The 23346-nt window shown below is 30.2% G+C and overlaps 4 protein-coding genes across 12 annotated transcripts in view; 3 read left to right on the top strand and 1 right to left on the bottom strand.

Annotated features, from left to right (window-relative positions):
• The first annotated feature begins 1512 nt into the window (after positions 1 to 1512).
• LOC111684632 lies at positions 1513 to 2522 on the top strand. 2 transcript variants are annotated; one of them, XM_023446841.2, is made up of 2 exons: positions 1513 to 1619; positions 1691 to 2522. In XM_023446841.2, the coding sequence occupies exons 1-2, from the start codon at positions 1542 to 1544 to the stop codon at positions 2192 to 2194; spliced, it is 582 nt and encodes a 193-aa protein (XP_023302609.2). In that variant the 5' UTR covers positions 1513 to 1541; the 3' UTR covers positions 2195 to 2522. The 2 variants fall into 2 exon arrangements, with proteins under 2 accessions (XP_023302609.2, XP_046811165.1); XM_046955209.1 differs by having other exon boundaries at positions 1535 to 1625.
• LOC111684627 (GATA zinc finger domain-containing protein 8) lies at positions 2517 to 7458 on the bottom strand. Of its 2 annotated transcripts, XM_046955208.1 has the most exons (5): positions 7292 to 7458; positions 5714 to 6481; positions 3661 to 4046; positions 3466 to 3592; positions 2517 to 3406 (listed from the first exon to the last, which is right to left on the bottom strand). In XM_046955208.1, exons 2-5 carry the CDS (start codon positions 5873 to 5875, stop codon positions 2984 to 2986), a joined length of 1098 nt encoding a protein of 365 aa, XP_046811164.1. In that variant the 5' UTR covers positions 5876 to 6481; positions 7292 to 7458; the 3' UTR covers positions 2517 to 2983. The 2 variants fall into 2 exon arrangements, with proteins under 2 accessions (XP_046811164.1, XP_023302605.2); XM_023446837.2 differs by having other exon boundaries at positions 5714 to 7458.
• A 6465-nt stretch (positions 7459 to 13923) lies between these two features.
• LOC111684628 (leucine-rich repeat neuronal protein 2) lies at positions 13924 to 15584 on the top strand. The gene has a single exon (XM_023446838.2). It carries the CDS (start codon positions 14094 to 14096, stop codon positions 15498 to 15500), a length of 1407 nt encoding a protein of 468 aa, XP_023302606.2. The 5' UTR covers positions 13924 to 14093; the 3' UTR covers positions 15501 to 15584.
• Positions 15585 to 16992: 1408 nt separating this feature from the next.
• The window catches only part of LOC111677262, a 46994-nt gene continuing 40640 nt past the window's right edge, over positions 16993 to 23346 (top strand). For 6 of the 7 annotated variants that reach the window (XM_046953698.1, XM_046953697.1, XM_046953694.1 and 3 more), the window contains exons 1-2: positions 16993 to 17107; positions 17437 to 17840. In XM_046953698.1, coding sequence (XP_046809654.1) covers positions 17621 to 17840 — 220 coding nt within the window. In that variant the 5' untranslated portion in view covers positions 16993 to 17107; positions 17437 to 17620. The remainder of the gene's footprint in view (positions 17108 to 17436; positions 17841 to 23346) is intronic. The other variant, XM_046953699.1, reaches the window with a different exon arrangement.

The raw sequence follows: 23346 nt of genomic DNA, 5'->3' as shown, positions 1-23346 counted from the left end.
AATCAGAGTTTACAACGGATCTTTAAAAACTAGTAGGGTATTTTGGAGGTTCATTCATTAAGGTAGTACATTTGGAGGTACTAGAAGGGTTTTACATATTAAGGGACAATCATGGAAAATTTTGAAATAAATTGGGTATTAACTAAATAAAAATTAAATTAAATTACTCTATAGACTAGTCTTATTTATTGAGTAGTATACGAGCTAGGAGTTTACTATGGATCCATTTATATTGTCTATGACTAGTCTATGGCTATGGTTTATTGAGAAATCTTTGGACTGATCCACAGACTAGACAATGGACTATATACGGACTAGTCTATGAAGTAGTCCACTGACTGCTCTAGTCTCTAAAATAGTGTATAGAAAAGTTGTTGAACTAGTCTATTGACTAGTTCGTGAACTAGTCTTGTCATGGTGCTTGTCCATGAACTAATCAACTGACTATTCTATGGACTAAACTAGTCCACTTACTAGTCTAGTCTTTGGCTTAGTGTATGAACTAGTATGTTATCTAGTATAAAATTTGTCCATGAAGTAGTGTACTGACAAGTCTATAGACTAGTCCATAAACTAGTCCACTGGCAATTCTTTAGATTTGTCCAAGAACTAGTCTACTGACAAGTCTATGGATTAGTTCACCGACTAGTCTGTGGAATAGTTTACTTACTAGACTGTGTATTAGTTATTTAACTGATCTATGGGCTAGTTTTGAACATTTTTATTGACTAGCATATGAACTATTCTGTTGACTAGTATATGAACTTTTTCATGAACCAGTCTATTGACAAGTCTATAGACCAGTTCATGGTCAAGTCTATTTATTAGTCTGTGTAACTTTGACTAGTCTATGGGTTCGGAAATCGCTACTGAAATTGCCTCATCCAATACTTCAATTCGGAATATGTTATCCCAATGTTTTAGAATCATAATTAAAACAAATCTAGAACATTAATAGGTATAAGACTAAAAGTCCAAAAGGACGATAAAAGGAAAAATTTTCAGATTTCGAAAACTTACCATATATAGGTAACAAGAGGCTTCATAAAAAGGGAAACAAAATGCTAAAATCGTAAGGCAAAATTAGCATAAACATTTAAGTTTGAAAGGGTTTGAATATAACTTTAAAACACACATAAGCTGTTTTAATTCTATTATTCTATAATGCTCTTTCCAATTCTTCCAAAAGGCGTTTTAAAAAAGCTCACATAAATAAAAATTAAGACACTTTTGGTACCATAATATTTTGTTTCAACCCATTAAAATATTTTGCGTTAATTAGCAAATAAACACACAAATTTGTTAATTAAATTATCAACGTTTTTTGTTCTGTTGTCATTCATAATTAATCTCGTTAAACATTGTTAGAAAAGGTACAACAACATGGTATTTGTTAATTAATACCGGAAACTATTGTTTAATAATAAATTGCGTGTCGTTAACAAGTAAACAATGAAAACTGTGTAATAAATAATTTATAATGCAATAAAATGTAAATGTAAACAGTGTTAAACCCGCAGTGAAAATTTTACTCTTAACAAATGATGAACAAAATAAGAAGAAAGGCATTGTTGTCGCTAATTGCACTTCAGGGACTATTTAGAATTTGTCAGTGTATGGTAAGTGTATGTGTGTGTATTTTTTTATATCCTGCAAAGACGTCTTAAAAAATAAAATTATATGGTTTTAGACAGGCCAAGACTATGTGGTAACCAATGATCAATTAATACCGCTAGAGGTGGAGGGCATGGCAATTGATTTTAGTCATTTGGAAACCATAGGGCGTCAACATCTAGTCAATGGTTCCTTGATAATACTCGATGACTTGGATGATGATAACTTTGGTTTTACCGTTGAAATGTATACCAGTCCCAATGGTGATGGTAATTATAAAAAAATGGCCATGGATGTACCAAGGACTCAAGTTTGCGAGGGTTTTAAAAAATTCTACAAGGAATTTGTACAGCCCTCTTTTACGTATGGCGAGAATAGTAATATTCCCTATATCGGTGATGATGGTTTGTGTCCTATACCGGCTGGGGAATATTATTTTAAGGAAATTGAATTTAATACAGATGCTTGGCCCAATCAAATGCCTCGAGGCACTTTAAAAGTGGTGGTAACATTTTTTAAGGGTGACGATGTGGTAGGTGGTCTAACGGCTTTGTTAAAAATTGAAGATGATACTAGATAAATTGGCAGTATTGATTGATGTAGCAAAACAAAGCCAGGAAAAGGAATAAATATAATTATGCTGAATAATGAACAATTTCAAGTTTTCATTTATAATTATATATCTAAATTTGGCTTAAAGTTTTTTGCACGTTACGAACAAAATATCTCAAATTTAAACTTCACTGGAATAATATTAAAAACTCCTTTAATATGTACATGTCAGAATCGTTCGCGAACAAACATTTGGTTTTTTATTTTCCAAGTAGTTTCTTCTAAAACGTGTGAAAATAAATTATCTTCCTAAATAAACAGATAGCGATCAATTTAAAAACAAGTACATAAAAATTATATTGTATAATATATTTACCATAATAATGAATTAACAAACATTTTTATAAATTTCCCAAAAGGACACTTTACTCGCGAATATTCCAGGAATTATATTTTTAGGCAGATTTATTGCTTGTAAAATACTGTAATGTATGCAACAAATTATGTTTATGCAAAAAATTAATTTTTATTTGATCAACATCAATCAGCTGGGGATAACTCGTAATTTATTGATGTCTTAAAATTCATAAATTTATTTGTTAATAATTAATTTTTTTTGCGTTATTTTTAGGGATTTCATTTAATTATAATAGCACTTGCTGAATATTTTAAATTTTGTTAAATTTCGTTTAGGTATATAATATTTTTTATAAATAATTTATAGCAATTTTAAATCTAAATGTTGATTTTAAGATTTTGAAGCATTTAGTTTTTTGGCACGTTTAACTTTTGTTGCTTTAGAATTTCATAACATTTGTTAATGGTCAGGGTGTGTGATAACATTATCCGGCTGCTGCTGCAGCTGTTGCTGCTTCAATTCTAATACACCATTTTCCGGATTTTCCATAAAACATTGTTGACAACAATCGTCCTTGTTACAATTTAACTCGTTGCATACACAATATGACATATTGGTACAGTTTGTTGGTACTTTAGTATCTATTCGTAATTTTGGCATCATGTCATTTTGTTTATTAACCAATTTATGACAACAATTAACATAGAAATTGTTGTTGGGGGCTTCTTGTTGCGATTTCAATTCCATTGCTCGTTCAGTATCACTTGTAGTTCCATCATTAACGGCATTTACGACCTCATCATCGTCTTCTTCGTAAGCACTCAAATGAAATGAATATTCCGAATTACTATCATCTGAATTTTCACAATCAAAATAACCAATCTGTAAAGAGGAAATTAAAATCATCTCATAATATTAAAAATAAATCTCGTATTCCTTACCTGACAATCCATACAACGACAATTGTCACATAAACTGCAAGAATATTCTAATAATTCAGATAAATCTTGATGATTTTGATTATCGTTCTCATAAGATTTAGACCAATATTTTGCTTGATGTTTAAGGCTAAAAGTTTCCATAAAACATAATAATCATTTTTAAACCAAATTAATGTTCTCTTAATACAACGTTACCTCTTTCCTGTTGGCTTTTTTCGCCCAACCTCCTCATTTTCAATTCCTCGTTGAATATTCTTATCGTTGGCTTCACCTTCTAAATATTTCCAAAATTTAGATTTTTTCTTTAATAATTCTGAATTTGATTTAAAAGTTTTCGATTCAATTCCACTATAATTTCCATGATTTAATTTTAAACTATTACTGCTGCAATTGAAGAGTTTCTGAATGGCATGAGCAGCAGGGGAACACATGGTGGAAGAGGCTGATGACCAAACCGACGACGATGCAGCTGTGGAGGATGTTGCAGATGATGAGGAGGAGGACGTATACAAAGTTGGTGATGATACAACATTATTATCATTTAAATCCGAATAATAAAGTTTCGGATTATTTGGCAAAATCTATAGAAATAATAAAATGTTAAATGAAGGCAATAAATACTTGCTCGCACATACGTGGATACATTTTTTATTTGCCATAACTATACACAACAAAGGGTTATGTACACAATTTCCATTGTAATTGAGTTCATTTTGATTTGCAATCAAATGTTTAGTCCTAATTAATACCAAAAAAAAAAACTTAAAAGATTTTTTATATTAAAACTTCACAATACATAAAAGAACGCAAAATTTCTTGACTGTAATTAAAAATTGGTTGTGACAAGTTTTTAATCATAATATTATTATGGCAGAAGCAACCATCCGAAAATCCCTAGGTTAAGCAAAACCCTATAAAATGCCGCCGGGTCATGTTCCCTTGATAAATGACCTACATCTCGAAGTATTGCAATTCCGGCGTAAAGAGGTACTAGCAGTACCACTATTCTGACGGTACTATAAATTGGTGATGTCAAATGCATCCTCGGTCTTTCCTTGGAATGATTTGACATGGGGTCGAACCAGATCACTTCACGATATGGTACTACGGGAGGTCAGTTGCCTATAGGACTTTGTACTGGCTGATCAGTTGATTGAGGTTCTTTCGGCATCCACATAGTGGCTGTTTGATCCAAAAATAGCGGGAAAGGTGTGCTGACATATAATTTTTCAGGATAAGTTTCTAGTTTCTAGAAACGGTAAAAACCATTGCGCAAGGCTGTTAATTATTTAAATATTGGAATTGAGGTGATACTGATACTTGCATCCGATAGATAAGAGAAGGATCCTGACTTGTATCTGAGAGATTCGGAGGGAAGGAGTGAGTTGTGTTACCTTAATCATCACAGTTGGTCATTGTGGCCACTGAAATAATTGTGTTAATTAAATATAGAACTGTGTGTGTTAGCTGTTGCCGAAAAAACAGAAGCCATCTAAGTAGTGTAAATGGGCACCATATAGGTCTAGGAATGCACTGGGGTGAGTCTTTATATGATGAGAAAATTTGCAGGGACATAGCATTCCTCATAGCATCAATAGCGTGTTTTCACCTGATGTTAGATTGAGATTGTCTCATGACATTTGCCACATCCTAACAGGGCTACTATTAGCAAAAGATTAGATAGATTGAGTACTTAAGCAAAGTGCACGCATATGGACCTGAAATTCAATATAAGTAAATTGCCACCAGTGTGTAAGATACACAATTTAATGGTGTATCTTACATAGCAAACAACCTATCCCTGTGATTGAAAAAGACCACCGTTAAATAAGTCCAACACTGAAGGTGTTCACGTGAAGAACTTTAACATTCAATAAAGTACATATATATATATATATTCTGAATTTAGAGATAGCGTAGTCCATTTAGCTAGGTCCGTCTCTTAGTATGTCCGTATATTTGTTTAAAAGAAAGTCAGTTCAAGGACCTTTCATTTAATACACATAATGTTCGCTTAAGTTGACCAAAGCTTAAAGTTTCATCCTGCTATTTGCATATCTAAGAACGCAGTGTCCAGCAAATAATACGAGAGAGACAAATAATTGTAATACCAAAACTTTAACTAAAACTTTAAAATTAAAATGAACTTCACTTACAATGGAAATGGTGTAACAAATATGTAGTTGTATTGCGAAAATTTAAGAATTGTTTGACAAAGACGAAAGAAGAGTGAGTTCAGTTGACTTACATTATTGGTTGCTGTATTCAAAATGAATATTGAATTTTGATTGTTATTATTATGATTGTTGCTGTTGTTGTAGCTGTAGTTGTTGCTGTTACTGGTGCTGATGTTAAAATGCTGATTCTGCTGTTGATACTGATGCTTGTATTTAAATAACGTTGAATCCATTGTTGGTTGTTATTTGATGATTTGTTTCTTTTTCTTAACAAAAGGAGACGAACGAACGAATAATAAATGAAAGGTTACTTTACATACAGGACGTGTTTCGTGGTGTAACAACCAACAAAAGACGAGAGGTATAAATTTCACTTTTTATTTCATTTTATTTCTTTTTGATTCCATTTTATTATTGTATTTTAGTTTGACTTGGTTTCAATGGGTTGATACGGTTTGGTTTGGTTTGGTTTTATTGGAGTACAGTAGAGGGGGTTTTTGAATTTTAGGCTTAAACAACTAATTTATTGTTTCGTATTGTATTCTTTTTATTGTGCTGCTTTTGTAGCGTTGAAAGGGTTTATTGTAGAGCTTCCTTGAACCGATTCACTGAAGCATGGAAGGAAAGTCGTTTGTATTTTTTTGTGCTTTGTGATAATACTTTGGAGGAGCACGAGTAAAAAAACACACAACACAGATAGTATTGAAGCCTAGCGAAACGAAAAAATGCTCTAGGGATTGTAAGATTTATTTAGTTGTAGTCTATGATGATTTGTTTTATTTAACATTTTCACTTTTATTTTCGATAATTCTTTTAGTATTTTTTTCTGCTTTTTTGCACTTTTTTTTATTTAGGTTTTTAGGTGAAGAGATGAAAACATTTTTTGGGTTTCGGTGATTCGTTTTTCGTTTATTTTTGCAGTCATAGACAAAAAAAAAAAACAGCAGCAGCATGAAAATGAAAGTAAAAACGACACAGTAAAGGGTCTTTGTGATAATTCGCTTACAAGGCCATATTTAGATGTTGAAACATTTTAGTGGTTGGCTGTTAAATACAAAAATGATGACGTCTAAAAGACCATTAACACAAACACTCACACTTAAGCGCTCACACACATGGGACGTTTGGATTTAAGGATTATGGCTACTGTTACACGTAAGTTTATTTGCAAACTTTATCAGCACATTGTTAAAGTAACTGAGTTTTTTATTTATTAATTTATTTTATTTTTATTATTTATTATTTTACTTTTCAAAATTTTTATTATAAATTATTAAAGTTTTATTGCTTTTTTTTAAGAAATATTGTTTGTATTTATTTGTTGTTGTTTTTTTTTTTTAAATCTGAAGCATATGTTTGTGATTTGTTGTCATAAAATATAAATAACAAACACTAAGAAAAGCATCCAAATCCTGTCGTTTTGTTTTAATGTTTCAAATGTCAGTTTCTTACAGTTTCTTCTATTTTATTAAACCATAAATCACTTGACGTCTAAATCCCCTCTTTACTTACAGGGATTTGTAGCTTTTAGCAATAAAAATAAAAAGTAAGAAACAGACACACTCATACACTTGCTCCTACAAACATACACACACTCACTCATACACCGTTAGTTAAAGGGAAACGGAACCAAAAACCCAAAAACTCACGATTTAAAGTGAAAAATATATTTCGAAATTTGAGTATGAATTCTTTTTGAAGGAAATTCGTATAATATTTTTATCCGTGTGTTCAGTAGTCAAACGTTTTGTTGCTCTTGCCTCAGGAGGATGACTGAATTGAATATTGTGCGTGACAAATACTTTTCAATGTTTATGTTGTTGTTGCTCCTGTTTTTCAGTTCAGTTTATTTCGGAATTTGTGATTTTGTAAATTGAGAATAAATGTATGAAAGAATGTGAGTATAAATATGAGTTTGTATTTATATTGTAGTAGTAGTTGTTGTTGTACCTACAACAAATACAGTAAATATTGGCCAAAAGCACTACAACAGCAACAATTACAAAAAGTATGCTAAAAGCTGATGTTGACTTGGTTTTCTTTGATGCTCATTTCATGTTAGTATGTGTGTGTCTCTCTCTCTCTCATTGTATTTGTATGTTTATGTAATTGTAAGTATAAGTGCTCAGTATCTTCGTTTTAGGCGAAGTATGTATAGAATTTGAAGAGTTTCAATTTCCTTTTTGGCATAAAATACGAATACAACTAAAATAAAATCATGGCACTAGGCCAGTGGCACACCAACAACAATAACATAACACATGCTCACACACACATATAGCAATACATTCTCAAACAGTATCCGCCAGCATCAGTAACAACAACTAAGTACTTCATAAACAGTCGTAACCATAGCAAAAGAAACGATACGATTACTTTTCTAATAGCTCAATAAGTCTTAATTAACATTTGCGTTTAATAGTCGATTTGTATGAGAAAAAAAGCTCGACTTAGAGGAATCCTAAATTAGTATTAGCTCTCCACATAAAACGCTGCAAACATCACTTTAGGCGTCTAACGTACATCATGTTTATGTAACAATATAGTACTTTTATTAAGACCGATGAACTTAATTTCCCCCAAATCGTGGTGGAAAACATCCCGATTTTCTCTTATAGCTTGGAAGATATTCGCATTGAAAAGCTCCAGTTTTTTGACCACAGGTTTTTGACGGGTCCAAATATTTTCTATTTTGAACTAATAACAAATGTACCATGACCGAGTCCAGTGTTAATTTAAAACAAGTAATAGCATTATATTCTACTATGCCGAATCTATGATCGCGTCGAATTTCACCGCTATAGATGCTTCCTTCTGACAGTTATGAGAGTAAAAGTCATTTTGCGAAGAAAACTTTATATGAGAGGTAGAATCAGTTATTTGCCGATCCTTTTTAAATTGCCGAATTTCATTGCTACAGATGATTCTTACAGCCAGTTATCAGCGTTAAAGTAATTTTATGAAGCGCAGCTGGATCGTCTTAGAATGTAATAAGGACCCAAATTAAATATACTTTTATGGGTCTTAGACGAATATTTCGATGTGTTACAAACGGAATGACAACAAGTAATATTTCTATATTCGGCTGTGCCGAATCTTATATACCCTTCACCAAGTATGTTTTAAAAAAACAGTTTTTATTTATTTTGTATCTCTGCACACATGTCACACATAACATACACACAAACAAATATAAAGTGTAGCAGAAAGAAATATTAACCGTTGTACTGTAATACCACCTTCAAACAAATATGAGCTGTATTACGAACATATTACTGCTTTATCTCCTTGTTCTTGTTAAACCCTTCACCTTCGTGAGAACGGAACAGCATCCAAACATACAAAGAAAATACACAGCTGAATAAAACCAAATACATCTCCACACGCACATGTACATCTTTATCCAATTCACAGTGTTGTTGTTGCTTCTTTAACAAAGCATGAAAAAAATGTGGCTTTTTTTCAGAGGTTGTCTCGGATTTTTGCTCATATCTCCGTTATTTATAGACCGATTTTGCTGATTTTAAATAGCGATCTTCTCGAAAGCATGTCTAACTGAATTATTGAAGATTCGGATCTCGCCGATATCTGGGGACCTCTAAAAACTGATTTCAATAGATAGACAGACGGACAGATAGATAGGACATGGCTTAATCGACTCCGCTATCTATAAGGATCCAGAATATATATATACTTTATAGGGTCGGAAAATTATATTATAGAAATTACAAAAGGAATGACAAACTTATATACATATACCCTTCTCACAATATATTCCCCATCTTTTCTAATCATGATCTTTTCTCAAACATTAGAAGTTGCTGTTAGTAGTAGTACTCGCAGATAGTGTAGAGTTTATAAAGGCGACGACTATTTTCAAGAATTTCAAAACGGGGTTTCCAATGCCTGGAACCTTTACTGTTGTTTATCCTTTTCAAAAACAGAATAATTTCTATCATTGATAAAAATGCGCATATTCAAACTCTCTTCATGCTAACTTTATGATTGTTGTAGTTGCTACCGCCGTTGTTGTTGCTATTATTGTCTTTATTTTCATATATTTTTTTTTAGAGCATCATCACTTCGGTAGCCTTCATCATCAGCATCATTCTCGTCGTCGACATCATCATCAACAACAACATCTCATTCATCATCAATACCAACAACGAACCAAAAAATATGTTTTTTATATGTTGTTGGTAGGATTTTCTTTTATTTTGTTGTTATTTTAGTAAAATTGAGTTTTTTAGAGCACACATATGCACACAAACATAAATAAAATTTAATGGAAATTTGCTCTCATTGTTTTGGAGCGTTAAACACGTGAAATTTGAACTTCTTTCGCAGGATGCTGGTGCTGCTACTACTACTGCTGTTATGTGTGGTTGGCTATGTTACCTATTACCACTTTATCTGTTTAGGTTTTTTTGTGCTCTTTGTACCTGTTCTTTTGCTACTGCTCCAGCTACTGTTTAAGTTCAAGTTCTTTTCCATTTAATTTTGCTATATATTTCATTCTCTTTACCTATAATTTCCATTTCAAGCGATTTCAATTCCTTTACATTCAATGAAAAACAATCAAACACATAAATAAAGAAAAGCTGTATGAGAAAATAAAGAAAATATTTGTTTGATTGTTTGTTGAGGCGATTTGTAAGCGAATTGTATGTTTGTACATGTTTAATATTCTAAATTGAATTTCTTGCACCTTGTGGCGGCGTCTATACTTCATTCCATGACTTAATATCATACAGCAGGATTTCAAAATTGTTATTTTTTGTTTCTTCTTTTGCAAAAGAATAAATATTTTTGTTGATGTTGCTGTAATAACAACTTTTAACCATTAATTATTCACGTTTTTTTTTTTGAAGACGTGTTTCATTTATACGCGTATGTTTGTGGATATTTTTCTGAAAAGAATTTCTCCTAATACCTTTTATTTATTCTCTCAACCATAAGAAGAATTGAAAAAAAAAGCCAAAGAATAAAAAAAATAAACAATATTGTTTAATTGTCTTTCATTTTATGTTGTTTAATCTAGTTGAAGTACACACTCGTATAAGTATGAATATTTGCCAAAGTATTTATAATAAATTTTTGTGTGCGTGTGAGTGAGTTCCCCTCATACTCCCAGAGTCATCCACTAAGAATGTACCGCCACCGCATAGGCACTACTTTAGACGCTGTAGTTGTCGTTTTTTGTCTTTGGCGTCATTTAATATTAAAACATGTTGTTTAAGTTAAGAACTTTTTGACATCTACATTGTGTAGGTATATGTATATATGTGGGTGTATATGAGTGTGTATTAGTTAGGTTGGTCTCTATTTATATGGTGCCGAACTCTGAAGAATTTTATCATTTATAAACTAAACTAGTCTATAGTCTAGTCTATAGTCTAGTCTATAGTCTAGTCTATAGTCTAGTCTATAGTCTAGTCTATAGTCTAGTCTATTGTCTAGTCTATAGTCTAGTCTATTGTCTAGTCTATAGTCTAGTCTATTGTCTAGTCTATAGTCTAGTCTATTGTCTAGTCTATTGTCTAGTCTATTGTCTAGTCTATAGTCTAATCTGTTGGTGCCTAAAGCGGTGTTATTAAACAATCATCGAAGATTTTTAGCGAACGATAATCGAATATTTAAATGGAGTTTAGAAAAATTTTAGCTCAGTTCATTACAAATCTAAACTTACTCAAGATCGAATTAATGTATAAAAAAATCTTTGGACCCCACAACCGACTCTTTTGTAGTAAGAAATGATTCTTTAGTTGAAAAGGAAAAGCTTTTATGTTTGAGACCACACTAATATACATGGTTATTTATCGTTAAGGACTGAGATCAGACATGCTTAAGACATGTAATTAATTTCATAATGAAACGCTTTTTTTCAATGGAAGGGATGAGATAATAGAAAAATCTCATATGTTTAAGGAGAAAATGTGTGTGTTTTGCAATGACAAAAGCAAATATAATTTTATTACAAACCATAACCCTTAAACGCATACTTTGGATTCCAAAGACACAAAAAATGCTTGAAGTGAAAAACAGTTCAACATAACTTTGTATATCAAGGATTCTAATAAATCCAAAAGGTTTGGAAACAAACTAGAAACGATCGAAATCTTATTTGAAATGTTATTGAAATTTCAATCGTTAACGAACATCGGAGTATGTTCAGTGATCTCTTTATTAAGTTTATGCTAAAGCTGAAATGACTCTCCCTAGTTTACCTTCTGAAATTCCTTAAAAATAAACAAGACTATACAAATTTATGTGATTATACACATACACATAAAGCGTGATAAAAGTGAATATGGGTGGTTGGGTGTTTGTGTATGTGAGTATATTTACAGTTATACACACACGTGCATATACACGTAGAGATACACGCATACACTAACTTAAATGATGTTAAAATGGCAATTTCGTGTTATGACTTTGTAAAACATTATTTGAACTAACTAATACTCACATAAACACACACATTTTCACGCACTCTCTTACATACATACATGCATATGTATGTATATATCTACATATACATATTTTCGTACATTATTCGTGTATGTATGTATAATGTATAAATTTATGCATATGAGTGTAAATGTGTAAAAAAATGGCATACAACCACAAACATTTTGTGTGAATTATGATTTTTTAAGACATTTTAAAAGATCAAAGGTCTTTTGGGTACAATATTTAAAATATATGTACAATTTAACGTGTATAAAAATAAAGAAAAAAACGAACGAACAAGACAAGTGATTAGATATTTTCATAATAGAAACAAAACAGCCTCAACAAGTTCTCACCCGGGATTGTTGCTGTTGTTTTGTGTTGCTCTTTGTTGACTTTATTCTTTATTCATCGTCATTATATCGTCATCTTAATACCCGCCTAAAGAGGTGTCTTTTTTTCTGTCTCTTTGGTGAACATTTTAATCTTGTCATTTCCTCCTTTTATGTCAGCAAAAGAATTAAGTAGCGACGATGACATCTTCTTCAATTAAACTCAGAGATAAGTCTGGTTTCTTTGGTGACATGTTTCATAAACAAGCGATGTGGCATGCCACCAGCAAGTATCACCATGACAACCACACAGCCCATATGTACATGATGTGCAACATTTTATTATTGTGCAAAAAAGTGTTAAATATATTTCGTTTTTTTTTTTTCATTTCACTTGTTTGTATTCTTTTAAGGTCATACACGTATTTTATGTTTGCATATGAAGGGTTTGAAGATTTTGTCTCTGCATGTGTGTATGTTAAGATCTTGTAAGGACAACATTATATTGCCTGCAGACTAATAGCTCCTACAATCATTTTATTACTAGACTTTAGGTTAAATTATGTACTAAATGAGGGAAACAATTTGAAGAAATTAAATAATAACAAAATCTGCAAAAATAATGAACAATAAAAAACGCCTTAATGTATATGACAGGCCTCTGATAGGTTAGCGGTTAGTAGTCTAGTCTGGTATACCGGAGATAGTGGGTTGGATTGATTTTAAACAAACTACAATTTAACGGTTTTGAATATATACTTAGAAATTGCGTCAAGAATTTATTAGTTAGTTAGTCAGCCAGTAAGTTAGATAGTTAGTTAGTTAGTTAGTTAGTTAGTTAGTTAGTTAGTTAGTTAGTTAGTTAGTTAGTTAGTTAGGTAGGTAGTCAGTTAGTAAGTTAGACGCGTCCTCCCTGGAACTCCGTCGAGCCAGGCTTGACTATTAACAAACTTATGTTAGTTCAAAAACATTCCTGAACTTTGTCAACTTATATTCTCGTAGGGTCTACTTATATTCCAAAATGTATAAGTATATCATCTAATCACCAACTATAATAATTTGAACAACCCTCGTAATTGCTACAAAAACTGTATATTAATTACAATCCGACTATTTCCATTGCATTGATGTTATCTACAAATCGTTAATAAAATAAAATTCCAATTAAAGAAACAAACTCAGGTGAGATAAGAAAATAGTCTACAAAAACAATTCACCCCCTTATCGAAGTTCCCCAGGAAAGAACTAACGTTCTTTCTAAAACAACAACAACAACAACCCCCTTACCGATAGTGGGCGTAAGAACTGCCCTATAACTTCTGAACCAAATAAAAAAATCGTTTTTTAATATATGCTCTTACATTCAAAGTTTGCAATAGCTTACAAGACTGGCTGGAAAAAAAATCGAATTTTTCTTTATCAGAAAAAAAAATTCCAAAAAATGATAAGATAAAGAAAAGTAAAACGCTTGCACCGCACAAGGGCTATAACTATATTCATAAAGTGTTTAGTAGCGATTGAACATTAATAGTGAAAAGAAATACGGAAATAATGATATATTAACAACAAAAACAAAACCCTATTAAACACAGATAATAAAAAGAAATAAATAAATTGTTCAAAGTTTAAAAAAATTGAAAAGAAATTCGAGTTATAACTAATAAAGATGATGACTAACCATAAATCATGGCTAATAATAGCCGCCCTATTGCTGGTATCGCAATTATGCATAGAAATTTCGGCTGAAGCCATAGAGCCCAGTGATGTCGAACTATTTTGTTATCCGGAATTACATAAAAATACCCGCAAATCGTGTGAATGCATAAGCGAAGGTTCTGCACCCTGGGGTTTAAGAGTACTCAATATTGACTGCAGTTTCAAAAGTTTACTAACGGCAGATTTTTCCGAAATTCTGCCTCCATATGCAGATCGCTTGGATTTGACTTGGAATCAATTGGAACATGTGCCCATGTTGGCCAGTGACAGTTTAACTCTGCTAAATTTAATGCACAATAACATTTCCGTGGTTTTGGCCAAGAATTTTGCTAAAATATCGAATCTTCACGAATTGTATCTGAGTTGGAATAGTATACAAACTATAGAACCATATGCATTTTCCGATCTACCCCATTTGTTAGTATTGGATTTATCCCATAATAATTTGCACAATTTGGCTTTTCAACTATTTCTACCCCTGCAGTCTTTAGAAACATTAAATTTATCATGGAATCGTCAACTAAATCAAACAGAGGGCATACAAGAATTGGACTTTTATCAAACATATGGTGTGAATAATAAATTGCGTACTTTGAAACTGAAAGCCTGTAATCTGAACAAAATTGTATTGCCAAAGAATGTGGTTTTAAAAGAATTGGATTTAAGGCGCAATTCATTAACAGAGGTGCCAGAAAGTTTGCCAGAAGGTTTGGAGAAAATCGATTTAAGTGAAAATCTATTTGTGTCATTAACTGAATTAGATGCCAAACGTTTGAGAAACATACATGAATTATATATGGAAGATATGCCTATTTTGGTATCCATTGAAGAAAACTCTTTAGTGCCTTTGGAATCTGTGGAGAAAATAAGTTTCCAAAATAGCCGCAGTTTAGTGGACATGCATGAGTACACGTTTGGTCAAAACGCTACACGTTCCCCCAACCTGCATACGATGATATTTCGTGGTACTGCTATGCGTGGTTTCAATAATACTTTGTCTCCGATATTCTTCCAATTGGCCACCCTGGATCTTAATGGCATGCCGTTACATTGCGATTGTAATTTAGTTTGGATTAAGGAAGTGCGTATAGAAACCCATGGACGTTGTTTAAAACCTTCTCGTTTGAGAGGAGTAAGTCTCGCTAAAGCCGATCCCAATGATTTCAGCTGTGAACGTTGGCCACGCTGGGTTTATGGCATAATTATTTTGGCTCTCATTGCTCTTTGTTCGATTTGTATATATTTCATTGTGGTTGGTTTAAGGCCAAATGGCGGTGTCACTATGCGTCGTAAAGTTGGTGCTGGCAGTCCATATGCTCGTGTCACTATAGAACCTAACCGTCAGGAGCATAATTAACAGTTATGTTGTTAAATAAAAAACCACATGACATAATGTGTAATTAATGTTTATTTTAAATAAACAGATTTTTGTATATAATAATTTTTATGTCTTTTTTGAACGAAATATTTTTTTCTTTTTTTATAACAACTAATATAAACGAAATAAAAACAATTAATTATTTATTAATTAGTATTAAATTATTTTGTTGCTTTGTTTTTTGTTATTTCTAATTTGCATTTAAATTATTTCTAATTTGTAGTTTAAAATGTTAAAAAGTTGGGGGAAAATCTACGAAATATGTTTTTATTTATTTGGTTATTATAATACAATTACAAACTAGTTGTGGTGGGAACTAAACTAAACTAGCCTAACCTAACTAACTGAGCAAGGAGACGATAACCATAAGCACGTTGTAGTGGTAGGAATCGAACCCACCACTACACTATATGTGGACTAGTGTATTGGCTAGTCCTTGGACTAGTGTGTTTTAATAGTTTGTGGACTAGTTTATGGTCTAGTTTAATCTAACTTAACGAGCAAGGTGACGATAACCATAACCCTTTGACTGGTTAGTCTGTTATGTTTGCTAGTCTACGGCGTAATATAGACTATAGACCATATATAGTCTATAGACCAGTTTATTAATTAGTAAATGGACTAGTACTTGTACAAATCTATTCTCAAGTACGTGGACTAGTTTATCGTTTATAACTCAACTGATCAGGATATGAACTAGTTTATTCAAAATTCTATAAACTAGTATAGTTACAAGTTTATGTAATAGTCTATAAACTAGTCTTATAGAACAATTAATTGATTAGTCTATTGACTAGTTTGCGAACATGAACAAACCGATGTACTTGTTTCGGTTCTAAATCGAATGCTCTTGTTTAAAACAAAAAAATCAAAAAAAAAAATGCAGTTAATCTATATAACAAATAAGGCCTCCAAAATATTTTTTCAATTACTAAACAATAGTAAAAATTTAATTTGTTTATAGAAAATGCTTCGCTGTAAAGTGTAAAACAATATGTTTTTTTAATAATCAACACTTTCAAGATCAATTTGAAAAGATCAACTACAAACGCATTTACGCTCGCAGCAGATACAAATTGACACAGATTCTTTTTTCGAACAATTTTGAATGCATTTCTCTATAAACAAATGGTATTTTTATGCAATTCGCTTTTGTTTATAAACAAAATCTTGATTTGTTATTCTTTCGTTTAACTAATTGTTCTCTTCTTTAGTATATATTTATTTAAGTTTTATTTTTTATTTGTTATTCTTGCTGTTTTAATGTCTACGATCTCAAATTTTGTTTATATCAAAAATATTCGAAAAAAAATCCAAAAAGAAGAAGAAGAAATGTTAATTTTTAAGCGCAAACTCCTACAAAATTTCGTTATTCGAATTTGTTATTTGTTTGAAAATTGGAAAAAACTTTTCACCTCACTAGCGTAATGAATTTGGCCCAAAAAGCTTAATTGAAAATTAGTTTTCAATATTCAAATTTTCACCAAAATATTTCAGTTGCGAGCGGACCTCTGCACGGAGTAGAACAAAAAATAAGAAAAAAAATCAAACAAAAAATACGATCCAACAGTCCGCGGAAGAAATTTGTGAATAAATATATCTTTTTTTATAATTCTATATATATTTAAATTTTTCTACAATTTTTTTTTTGTAAAATCTAAAAATATATACTAGATATACATACAAATAAACTTTCTATCGTTTAGATGTATTTTAATATTGAAATCAATTGGGAAAAATAAGAAAAAAATTAAGAAATATTTAAATAAATTTCAAGCTGAATTAAAATAAAAATAATTAAAAATTAGAAAAATATAAAAGTGAAATTTAAAGTGTTTGTCTCAGTTAAAAATAAAAGTTAAAAAATAATAAATATTAAATTTTTCTCTCTCTTTTCTTTTAATTCCCTTTTTAGTTTTTTTACTTTATTTTTTCATTCCCCCGTTTATTTTTTTTTAATAATTTTAAAACAACTTTTCGCCGATGAATTTAATTTCGTTGAGATAAAGTGAAATTAAAATTTTGAATTTTTCAAAGAATTCAATAAAAGAAAAAAAAGAAAATAAAATAGAAATTAATTGAGATAAATTGAATATAAAATGCATTTTCCGCGTTTAAAATCTCTACTGACTTTGGTCATTTGTTCTTTATTTGTGCTGAGTTTTCCCGAAAATGTGAATTGTGCTAACAAGAAAGGTTCAACGAATAGTAATCCAGCTCCCGCTGCACCCCTTGAACCCGAAGCCGTCATTGAAGAAGTCAATGCCAAGCAATTGGAAAAACTTTTAGCTGACAAGGATTATGTAGCGGTATTTTGGTGTAAGTATATCAATTCTTAAATTTATAATCTAAATTCAAAATTTTGTATATTTAATTGCAAAATATTTTTAAAGAAAATCATTTAAAATGATCTTGCTGTCGCTGTGTCTGCGTGTGTATTTGATTATATAAAGTTTTCTTTAAATAAGAAATGAAATGAAAAAAAAAAAATATATAAAAATAAAATAAAAAAAATCTCAAGTGGAAAATATTCGTATTTTTCGTACTTTTTTGCCTTAAAACCATTTCTATTCTGTTCTATTATATATTTTTTTTTTGTTTTTGTACGAGTCTTTCTAAATTATTTACGTAGTCTTTCTGTTTAGTCGCTTATATTTTCTTTTTTCGTTTTTTGTACATTTTATTTTCTATTCAATTCTGTTTTATGTGCGTTTAAGTTTAAATGGGATGAACAAAAACAAAAAGAACAACAATTTATATAGAAAAAGGCGGTCCAAAACGAACAGATATGATTTCCTACATTTGAGATTTGATAGATGATTTCTTTACTGGGTAAAAATATTTTGTGCTGTTTCTAGAAATGTCATCTCGAACTAAATTCTTTTTTCAGTAAATATATAATTTCAAGAAGTAGAGGGTTTAGCCCAAATTTGTCATAATTGCATTTTGAAATTCCTACTGGTTAATTTTATTTTTAACCAGAGTTGTATACATGATTACTATCCAATTTCAATCACTTATTGCAAATTGGAAAACAATAACTCGGAAAAGAGCCTTAGTAGGTTAGTTGGTACTGTCAATGTCTATCACTGCAGAGGTCGTGGGTTCAATAGTCAAGACAATAGCATGATCTATAGTCAAGACTAATTCTGATCTGTAGTCCTTTCTAAAATCTGATCAGTCAAGACTTTAGTGCAGTATATAGTCAAGACTATATTCTGGTCTGCAATCAAGACTATAGTCAACACTATAGTCTGATCTATAGTCAACACTAACGTCGGATCTATAGTCAAGACTATAGTCTGATATATAGTCAAGATTATAGTCTGATATATAGTTAAGATTATAGTCTGATATATAGTTAAGATTATAGTCTGATATATAGTCAAGAATATAGTCTGATATATAGTCAAGACTATAGTTTGATATATAGTCAAGACTTTAGTCTGATATATAGTCAAGACTATAGTCTGATATATAGGAAAGACTATAGTCTCATCTAAGTTAAGGCAATAATCTGATCTATATTCAACACAATAATAGTATGGTCTATAATCAAAACTGTTTTATAGTCAACAGTATATAATCTTCTATAGTCAAGGATATAGCCTGCTCTACAGTCTACAATTTGGTCTGGTATATAGTCAAGACAATATTTTTGTCTATAGTCAAGAGTATATTCTATTTTACTGTCAAGATTATAGTCTGGTCTACAGTCAAGACTATAATATGGTATATAATCAAGAGTATATTCAAGTATTCTGTCAATACTATAGTTCGATATATTTTCTAACTATACTATAGCTTGATCGATAGTAATGATCCTAGTCTAATCTACAGTCAAATTTGTAGTCTATTCTATTTATTATAAAGTCTATAATCTGGTCTATCGTGTAATCTATAGTAATCGCTATAGATTGGTCAAGAGTCAAGAATGTTGCCAGGTCTTATCTCGAGACAATAGCTTGATCTATAGTTGAAACTACAGTCTGATCGAAAGTAGACTGGTCTAATCTATAGTCAAAACTGTATACTAACCTATAGACTAAAGAGTAGTCTTAACTATAGTACTCTATAGTCTAATTTATAGTTTATTTTAGTTAGATCAGTTAGACCATCATCAGGTCTATAGTCGATATTGAAGTCTTATCTATTGTCATGACTTTCATCTGGTCTATAAGAATATTATAATGTGGTAATCAGTAATCATGAAAGAGGTTTTATTTAGAGAGATTTTTTTTCACAAGTCGTTATGGTTAGCCCTTTGTTATTCTTTTCAGTCATATCTAAAATAAATTTTCGAGTCTTGTTTTTATGGAATTGGTACATTTTTACGTACATAATGCTTATCTGAGTAAATTAATAGATTTGATTGTTGCTAAACTTACCCCCATTACTTATAACTACTGAAACTGGATATTTAAGCTTTATATATAGAATAAGTTTTAACATACAAAATATTAATGTTTTTATTCTAACATCACAACCACAATAGGTTGTCATTTAATTTAAAGAACTTCTCTACACGTTTAAACTTATCTGTCTGGAACTTTAAATAATCGAGGTTTAAGGGATACTTTACTGATGAAAGTTATATCATATTTATGTGAATGAGATTGTTACAACCTTGAAACAAGACCCACTTTACCCATCCCATTTCAGGTGATGTAGGGTGGCAAAATAATGATGATTATGCTTCAACCGTGTGCCATGGTATGTGAGTGAAAATCTTTAGATATGTATTTAGGTAAAGATATATAAAATGTATGAATAACTAAACGTTTAAATATTTGTATCTGTGTGTGTGTGTGTGCGCTTTTCTATGTTTGTTTGAGTATAAGTAATAAGACGTGTTAGAATTCAATGTGAATTTTCATAAATAAAATTGAAAATTAAAAAATAGGAATGAAAATGGGCCAGCAACAAGTGTAGAAATCGACAGTACTGCCTTGCCTGCCTGCCTGCTGCTGCTGTTTTTATTTTTGACATTCCATTTTGCACCAACAAAAATAACAACAAGAAGAAACAAAATTAAGGAAACTGAAATTAATAATAATAAAACAAAACTGGGGGAAAAATATGAAAAAATACATAATGAATAGAAAAAGGAAAGGAAAATGTATAGCAAGCCAAGGGTGACAACTCGAATACAATTGAGACACAAGATTGAGTGACTGAATTTGAGTTGAAATTTGTTTATTTCAAAAAAATATATAAACTTAAACTAAATAAATAAATTAACTTTTCATAAATGTCTGACATTTACTAAAATAAAAACTTAAAAATATGTACTTGTTGTAGAAAAATATTATGTTAGATTTTATTTTTTCTTATATATATTTTTTAAAATTATTACTTGTGCAATAAATTATATTTTATGTGGCATTAAAGTTTAAAAACAAGGTCAAAAAGATCTTGACTTTTGTAGAAAAAATACACACACACTTAAACAAAATGTGGTCAATTATTTTACAATTTTTATTTTTCCTATATTTTCATAATATATTTTTTTATTAAATTGTTGAACATACCAGCAAAAACTTGCATTGTAAAGTAATGAGTTAAAAAGCTGCTTTTTACTACTTTTTAATTATTTTTCACACGGTGACAACATTAAAAGCACAATGCTTACCACGCTTGCTTACAATTCACTATTTAAATAAGCACTTACAGAAAAGTATTTAAAAAGTTGTTTTGTTTTAAACACAAAAAATTTGCTTATACAGAATACGAACTTGGACTTCTTCGTTCGCTATTTTCACACCGAAACAACATCTCTTTTTGAAAAGTAAGTGCTTATGTAAGTACTAGCCATTATCCAGTTTTTACTGGAATTATTTGCATTTAAACTCAAATGTATTTATGTACATATGTATGTATGTATGTAGTTTTTTTAATTCTTAAACGAATGTAAATAGCATAACTACACTTAAACAATTGAAGTGGAATTAAGTTTCTCTAGGTTAAAAAAATAAATAAAATTAAAGTTAAAACTTGAACTGCTAATTAAATGTTGAAATAATAGAAAATAATATAAATAAAATATATTTATTAAGTACTGGAAAAACTTTAACAAGTTTGTATTAAAAATAATAATAAATGTTAAACAAATATAAATTTGAATTAAAAATACTTTCACTTTAAACCTTTAAAGAGGGTTAATTATGAAATCAATAAAAGTATGTCAAAATTTTTTTTTTAATTATCATAAAAATCTATAATTAAACATTTAATTTGGGAAATTATTTTAGCTACCAAATAAATGCTTACAACTTTATTTTTTAAACTGATTTCAGAATATTTACCATTAAATTCCAAAAAAATTTGGATTAAAAATTTGAGGATTCTAGAGTTCCAATAGAGTCCCAAATAAACGATTTTTTTCGATGCAACGTTTTTGTGTGAAATTTTAAGATTGTACATTGAATAGACGTATGAATTTTTGTATTAAATTCTCCATCATGGCAACATGAACTTTGTTTGAACCACCTTATTATATTTGTGTAGTCGAATCTGTACTTCCAATTATGCTAAGGGTTCGAATAGAGTCCCTTCTACACTCTTTTTAATCTTCTCGCGTTGGCTTATATACAATTGTTTTAGATCTCTCGTTACACAACAATTCCCGAGTGGGCCGATGGCGTCAAATTAACATAGAACTTCGTTTGAACCATCCTATTAGATTTGTGTGGACGAACCTATACTTCCAATTATACTAAAGTTTTTAAAACAGTTCCTTCTCCACTCTTTTTAATCTTCTTTCTTTGGCTTATATGTTTTTGTATTTATTAGGTTAACTGCCTCAAGTTCCTCGCACTTAATATATAGCAAGTTTATTAGATCTTTCGTTGGCAACAATCACCGAGTGGCCTGATACCCATATGATACTGAGCATACCAGTATCACGGCGGTAATAGCTTTCTTAATGTATAATACAGTTGTCCAATTCACAATCGGTGTTGTATGTCTTAATATTGTTATAATAGCTTTGATTTCGAAACAAAGACAATGCAATAATAAAAAATATGACATACAACAATACAATGCTACGACACAGATTGTGAATTGAGCAAGGATTGTATTGCAGTTTTATTCGTTTAATCATAAACGTTTTATCAAGTTATAAATGATGAAAAGACTCTTATGAATACAGGGATTAGGCATAATGTTATTAACATTATTACAACATGACCTTACGTAAGAAATCATATATTAATCATGTTTTGAAAGGCCTCTGCCAAAAATTATTCAAATGTCAGTGATTTTAATATTTACATTAAAAAATTGTTTATACAACTACATATTAATTAAGGGAAAATTTTCTTTAAACATTCAATCTTAATTAACATTTTTTATTATCAATAATATTTTAATTTTAATATTTCATACAAATCTGATACAATTTTTTTCTTAAAAATAACAAAATCCCATTTTGATTGATTACAATTTTAAAACACATACATACGAACACACACACACATTGGGCAAACGTTTTACAAGTAACAGATGTTTTTTTTTTTAATTTCATATAGATTTAAACAAAAAAGTGTTATTATTGTTGTTTTAGTACATTTTCATTAATTAAAATACATAAATCACAAGTGTTTTTTTGTTTTAATTCTTTTTTTTTTTTTTGGTTTTAAGCAATATACAATTTTTATATTCCCAAAGGTATAAATGAACCAATGAATTTAAATTTAAACAAAATTTAACCAAAAAATATGTTAGTTTAATGTTGATAATCAAATTTTAAATTAAAACAAAAAAAACTGAAAGTATATAGATATATATTTTAATATAGGAAAATAATAACACATACCAACCC

This window comes from Lucilia cuprina, chromosome 6, assembly GCF_022045245.1.
Source record: "Lucilia cuprina isolate Lc7/37 chromosome 6, ASM2204524v1, whole genome shotgun sequence".
Classification (NCBI taxonomy): Eukaryota; Metazoa; Arthropoda; class Insecta; order Diptera; family Calliphoridae; genus Lucilia; species Lucilia cuprina.
The sequence above is the reverse complement of the archived record's forward strand: the minus strand, read 5'-3'. Positions and strand labels throughout refer to the sequence as shown.